Source organism: Camelus dromedarius, chromosome 12 (assembly GCF_036321535.1).
Source record: "Camelus dromedarius isolate mCamDro1 chromosome 12, mCamDro1.pat, whole genome shotgun sequence".
In the NCBI taxonomy this organism is placed as follows: domain Eukaryota; kingdom Metazoa; phylum Chordata; class Mammalia; order Artiodactyla; family Camelidae; genus Camelus; species Camelus dromedarius.
The window spans coordinates 13,110,393-13,117,737 of record NC_087447.1 but is presented as its reverse complement, the minus strand read 5'-3'; the positions used below and the strand labels follow the sequence as shown (position 1 = coordinate 13,117,737).

General features: G+C 36.2%; 1 protein-coding gene across 1 annotated transcript; it reads left to right on the top strand.

The window, feature by feature from the left end:
* The first annotated feature begins 1,130 nt into the window (after positions 1–1,130).
* On the top strand, positions 1,131–2,069 carry LOC105094804 (olfactory receptor 5D14). The gene has a single exon (XM_010986901.2). It carries the CDS (start codon positions 1,131–1,133, stop codon positions 2,067–2,069), a length of 939 nt encoding a protein of 312 aa, XP_010985203.1.
* The last annotated feature ends 5,276 nt before the right edge of the window (positions 2,070–7,345 follow it).

The window sequence follows — 7,345 nt, the reverse complement described above, 5'->3', positions numbered from 1 at the left end:
TTCCCCAGAGTTCGAGTCCCCAGGGTTACCAAGAGAGATGTAAGAACCTTGGCGTCCCAGTAACACTCAACTTGCAGAGAAGCAAGGTGGGGTGGTGACCTGTTTCTCTGTAGCTGGTAAGACTTTCAGGGTGTTTATGAAATGGTAAAAATACTGTTTTCTTGAAATGGTAACTGGGGTATTCATTTACTTTTCTTTTTATGATAACTCACTGTAAATGCTATCCAAGTCTGAGTTTAATTATATTAAAGAAAGAAGTTAACAATCATGCAAAGAGTTGGCTTCAAGACCATTGACAACTATCTTACAAAGAGTGGAGTAAATTTACTACCTGGAAATGGATATTTACACATATTTCTTTATATGCACCTTAAATTGGTATATAAACTATCACAAGAGTGAGAACTAGTTAATTCCGAGGGAACTCTTACCTGATAAATCCTGAGACCCTTACGAGGTAGCAATACAATGTCTAAGACTGCATTAAAAGCTAACCCGCAGGCTAAAAATCCTGATAAAGTGTACACTCCATTCAGAACTCAAAGCAAGCCATTGTCTTCCTCGGCAGCTAAACAAGTCCACGAGGGAAGCAGCCTTTACTGAACAAAAGGTGTTAAAATGGGGTTGCTATGATCTGTTCTCAGATTTCTGTAGTGATTTACTTTATTCTTGAAAGAGACATATATTCTCGTAAAGACTTTACTTGACTTCTGTTCACAGACAAAAAATACAGTAGCAATATATGTTGTTCTTCGCAGCAAACGTTTTCCATACTTTTTAGACTCTTTCAGTAGTTTATGCACTTACGTGCAAGCATTTTCTAACAGTTCTGTGCGTATTACACCACTCGCTAATGAGTGGATGTACACACTACAAGTGTCTCGTTTGGAAATGCGAATGGCGATGGAAATGCAAAGACGTTTCAGAGACTCAGCTTGGTGGGGCACATCCACATCTGTCCTCTGTATGAGGCATGTTCTCTGTGGAAGAAGTCAGGACCAATAACTCTTCTGATTTTCTTTTGTCCACCATAGAAGGTCATGCGGTGCCTGTCACTCATTGTCCAAAATCTTCTTTTTGTAAAGAACAAGTCCCTTCTCCCAGCCCCTCTCTTCGAAGGCACTGTGGTGATGGCTGCAAGAAATCTGAGTGTGAAGACGACCTTTGCCCTCTTGGGTTTCACAGATTACCCAGAGCTTCAAGTTCCTCTCTTCCTTGTGTTTCTGATCATGTATGTGATCACGGTGGTAGGGAACCTCGGGATGATATTAATCATCAAAATTCACCCCAGATTTCACACCCCCATGTACTTTTTCCTTAGTCACCTTTCGTTGGTGGATTTTTGCTACTCCTCCATTGTGACTCCCAAGCTGCTTGAGAACTTGGTCGTGGCCGATAAGAGCATCTCCTACTCCAGCTGCATGTTGCAGTACTTCCTGTCCTGCTCGGCCGTGGTGACTGAGTCCTTCCTGCTGGCGGTGATGGCCTATGACCGCTTTGTGGCTATCTGTAACCCTCTGCTCTACACAGTGGCCATGTCACCGAGGCTCTGTGCCCTGCTGGTGGCGGGGTCATATCTCTGGGGTATGTTTGGCCCCCTGGTACTCCTTTGCTATGCTCTCCAACTAAACTTTTCTGGACATAATGTAATCAACCACTTTTTCTGTGAATACACGGCTCTCATCGCTGTCTCGAGTTCCGATATCCACGTCCCCCACCTGCTGCTCTTTGGCTTCGCCACCTTCAATGAGGTGAGCACACTCCTGATCATCCTCACTTCCTACATCTTTATTTTTGTCACGGTGCTGAACATCCATTCTGCCAGTGGGCGTCACAAAGCCTTCTCCACCTGTGCCTCCCACCTGACCGCCATCACCATCTTCCACGGGACCATCCTTTCCCTCTACTGCGTCCCCAACTCCAAAAATTCTCAGCAGACTGTCAAGGTGGCCTCTGTCTTTTACACAGTGGTCAACCCCATGCTGAACCCTCTGATCTACAGCCTCAGGAACAAAGATGTGAAGGATGCCTTCTGGAAATTAATAGACACAAAAGTCTCACTTCACTGAACCAATGTCAAAAGATGTCTCCAATCTCAATGAACAATGGGATCAGAGACTTCTAAAACGGTAATGAACATTTTCATGAGGTTTTTACAGATAACGGTGATGTTAATCTGTTGTGAATTGGTAAGCTCAAATCCCTTGAAGATGAAAAAAAAGTTCATTCTGGGATGAATTCCACGGGACTTTATCCACAAATCATCTATTTCTTCAAATGCTCTAAAAACAAACACATGAAATACTACAGAGCACAACAGAAGTTTCCAATGTGGGGAATGTATTTGTTGAGAGAATGATGGTAACTCAGCAGGGAGAAAGCCTTTCTGGTTTGTTGCTGCAGATGGCAGTGTGTGACTTGCCTTTAAAGTTACTCATGCTGTATGTCACTGAAGCATTGTGTCATTGCTGGGAAATACAGATGGCTATCAAAAATGAGTGGTGATTTTTTTCTGACACCTTCATCCCTTGGGTTCTGTGAATTCTATAAATGAACAGTCATCTACTTTAAACAATCAAATTATGTGGAGATGTACGAAAAACAAGGACATTTATACCAATTGTGTAGATGATGTGGAGATTAAAGAAACTAGTCTAGAAATGACTGAAATGAGGCAAAAACTCAATCCTGTTGACTCTAAGCCTAGTGCCTTTTCATGATAGTATCTCTAGGTCACAGAAATTTGTTTTGTCCTTCAGAAAGGACACTCACTGTGGTCATTTCAATATGCCTAGACATGTTTGGGTATTATCACTCAAAAGGCTGCATTCCCAGTATTACCAGGTCTGGAAATCTCTACAGGCATTATCTAATCTAGTTCCTATGTATTAGAACTAGTATGAATATAATACACATTTTATTTGCAAATATTGAGGAATCATATTTCAAAGTTTCTGTTCTAATGTTTGTGTGAATGACTAAACAAGAACAAATATCCAGTAACAAACATCCTAAAAATTAAAGCAAATTATAGTAGGAAGACTAGCCCTATATAATTTAAAGTAAATTTAAAGACCTTATTATTAAAACACTGTCATATTTGGACAAATAGGTCACCATATTAGAAAATGAAAAACTTTGATCTCACTTTATTTCCCACACCAAAAGAGAGTTCTAAATACCAGTTTAAAACTAACATTGGATGATTCTATAAAACTTCTTGGCAAAATAACAGAAAATGAAATAATATTTCAAATAAAAAGCTGAGAACAAAGTTACCACGTTTATCACATATAGAAGAGGAGAAAATGACAATCCTCTAGAAAAAGCTGACATAATTAACAGCCCTTATAAAAGAAAAACAAACGGCCCTTAAACATTTGAAGAATTGTTCAACCTGACTTATAATAATAGAAATACAAATGGAAACTGCCTTGAGCTCTCATTCCTCACCTACCAGAACAGTAAAATCCCTGCAAGTGAAGATGCGGGGAAACAGACATTTTGATACATTGGAGGCAGGAAGGTAACATGTTACCTGTGATTTGAATTACTAGCAACAATTCATGTGCCCTTATCCTTTTTAAACATTCATAGACCTGTCAAGTATGCAGTCGTAAAAACAGAAAGGGGAAGCTTTCTCTATATTGCTATGGAGAGAGTTCTAGAACATAATCTTACAGGAAGAAAGACAAGATATAGAAGAGATTTTATAATATAATAAACTGTGTGAAATAAGAGAAGATAAAACAAAAACTCATAAAAAAAGAGAGGAAAGAAAACTTTTAGAAATGAACTTTGTAATACAGCATTGCTTTGGGGGAAATGTAATATTTTACACAGTTTAAATGACCTAACTTTATATCAGAAAGTGTATCAAAGATACCCACAAAATTAAAAACACATAAAAAGAAATGAATCCATTCATAATGTTGGAAACATGGTCGAAAAGAGTGAAACATTTTCTATAAAGGACTTGAAACACAGCATTTTGAGTGTACCACATATTGCAATGCTACTTTAGTATAAAATAAATAATTATTGCAATTTTATTGAAACTAAAGTTAACAACATGGAGAAGAATTGCAGCTCTAACAGGAGCAAATAAAAATGTTCAATTTTAATTCAAAATTCAATTTGAAACATTTTTCCTTTTAAATCAAATACCACTAATGAAGGTAACTCAGTTGCAGTAAACACTGCTAGTCCCAAAACTTCCTCTGAAGGAAATCTCTACCCTATAGACAGAACCAGAACTTTTTGAATAAATAGGGGGTTTGAAGTCTGAGGTAGAAAATCTAATGAGCCTTGAGTGGCTTAATTTTCCAGAAGGCAAGACCAGTGTTAGCAGTTAGTTTGATCATTTCTAAGAGACGTAGAAGGCAACTTGAAATGGCTACCCACTAGCTTATGATGAACATAAAAATGAGTATTGACTGAAATTAATTTAAAGTCATCAAATATGTTTAAGACAAATATGTCTAAATACTAAAATAAATAAATAAATAAATCATTGGTTACTATTAAATGTTGCTGGGGATATCAAATCATTATGTGGAATATTGGTAAATAAATGAGATAAATAGTTATTCTGTCTTTCCTCAGTGAATTGTATTTCAGGTTTACCCAACAGTTCAGGAGAAATTCAGAAGTAAAATCAGAAGGTATTAAAAACATTAAGTGAAAGTTGGTGGGAAATGCTAAAATGAAGTAATCCCGCTGACAGTGCCTGAATCCACAGATCAGACTGAGCATCACAGAAAGCCGGACACCAGGGAGCACACACCCTACACCTGGTGCGGCTGGCGGTCATGAGGACCACGTAGGAAGACTCCTTGCCTAGAGGAAACTAAGGGAGTGAATCCGAACTATAAACTTATTGATGTGAGCATCAATTTAAAGAACTGATGTAGGAACAAGTCAAATGACACCAAATAAAGCAAAAAGCCAAATGCAGACTATGAACCATTCTACAAATGATCCAATTTCTCCAAAAAATTACCTAAACACACATATATGTACACACACACAAACACACAAAAGGAACTATTACACAATATATGGACCATGTTATATAACACTGGAACTGTTACATACTAAAGGAAACCTAATTACAACCACCAAATTTGTTTGAATTTTGATTCAAATTAACTGTAAAAATATATCTTGAAGACACTTGTGGAAGTTTAAAGAGATTTGGTCTGAATTTATATTAAGACTACAGTATTATTCTTGTTAGGCACAATTTTGGTACAGGTGTTTAATTAAATGTCTACTTTGCTGATGGTTATTCTTTTTACAAATCACTATTAATGACTTAGTTGTCTTAGAAGTGGGTTAATAGGGAAATATAATATCCTACAAATATGATACTGTTTTAAATGACTCCAGTTTATAGAAGCGGAAGCCAGGGGCTCACTCTTCTGGGAATGCCCTGACTCTTCAGGACAAAGAACGATCTACATAGTCTCATATTTCAAGCTTCACACAGGAATGTTTGGCCAAAAAATACATTTGGGACAGGAAAAAAGTCAGCGTAACAAGCAGTTCTTACAGTAACATGTTTTGAGGCTTATAGTGTTGGTTTAAGTACTTTTTATTTCTTTGAAAATCTTCAGAAGACTTAAAATTTTTAAATTACATTGACCATTTTTTTTTGTTTTATCATCCAAATTATTTCCACAGAGCTGAAATTATTTAACAAAAATTTATTAATGAAACTGTACTGGGAAAGTACTTGTGTTGTCGCTTATTGTGTTATTGGTCTAAGGAAAACCAACCTACTGGCATAAATACATCTTTAAAGGACACCTGTAGATACACTCAGATAAGTTTTATTCTGTTTTTCCTTGTCATAAATAATGTCACTATGAAAAATTCATTTTATACATTTTTTCCATAGGGGATTTAGAAAGCCTAGAACAATATCATAAACCGCAGAACTGTTGAGATGCATTTAAAAAGCTGACTGTCTAAAAATAAGTTGTATTTGCTCAAAAGTTCCCTTTGCTCACATGTTCTTTTCCCCATATACTTGCCCCCTCACTTCATAAATGCTCAAAAAGCACCTCGTAGTAGACTGGTCTGACCTCCCTATTTTAAATGACACCTTTAATTATATTTATTTCAGCATTTATAAGCACTGGAAAATGACAACATATACATTTGTGTTTTATATTCCCCATTCAATATAAATTGTTGACACAGGGACATTCTTTTTCCCACAGTACCCAAGCTATTAACTAGCTCAGGATAAGCCTATAATAAATAAATAAAAGAAAAAAAAATGAATGAGTAATTATATATCCTCATTCTGTACTCAGTTTCTGTATTGCTTATCATATAGCAATTAAGCTGTATGAATATTCATAATTCTTCTTAATAATTCTTAATAATTCTTCCGCTTAGAGGAACCTCGATTAAAACAATGAAATTTAAGAGTTAAAAAAATTTAACATATTGTTAATTTCATTACCTTTCCAAAACAGTATTATTCTAAAATGGTATTATTTTATGTGGTGTAAACACAGTGTGTAAAAAACTTACAACTTCATATTGATAGTATTCAATTTATAGATAAAGACCACAACATCAATTTCAATACAATTTTTATATTTAAATCAATTATAAAAACCCCTGCCATGTCTTTAAGCCTAAGGTAAACAGATAAACACAGCAGCTTTCCTGTGAGGGTGTCTCCCAGATGATAGAAAGGGTCACTGTCAATGATGACCTTTATAGACGTTTCCTTAGTTTTTCTGTCATGAGTTTCCCTCCTTCAGAGGGATGCATTTTATGACAGCAGGTTCAAGGTGTACTAAAAACAACAGCAATGAGAACAAAACAGATGCTAAACAAACATCATCTTCACTCTACTAACATCTGATTTCAAAACATCACTATATCGACTAAAACATGTCTAATGCCATCATTTTTCCCTGAAAAATATATGCCAGAAAGAAATAAGAAGTCATACCACAGGTTTGAAAAGTCTTGATAAAAGCAACGTTTAGACTTCATGGAAAGCAAAATTTCATAGTGTTCTTTTTTTTCAATTTTTTTATTGAAGTCTAGTTGACTAGCATATGGTATCACTTACATGTAGAATCTAAGAACTGATCCAAATGAACTTATTTACAAAACATAAGCAGACTTACAGAGCAAACACACTCATGGTGGACAGTGTATTTATGCCTTAGGTTTTGGAGGTTTGCTTTTGCTGTTCTCGTTGGGGTAATTCCCAGAGTAATTTTTGAATGAATAAGTGGAATCCTTGCTTTTGAAGAATGAAAGAAAGGGAATAGTGAGAGTGCTGGGTGGAAAAGCGATGCTGGAACACTCCTCA

What these genes read in the sequence shown, in the direction of transcription:
- LOC105094804 (XM_010986901.2), top strand. Translation starts at nt 1,131, where the DNA reads ATGGCTGCAAGAAATCTGAGTGTGAAGACGACCTTTGCCCTCTTGGGT.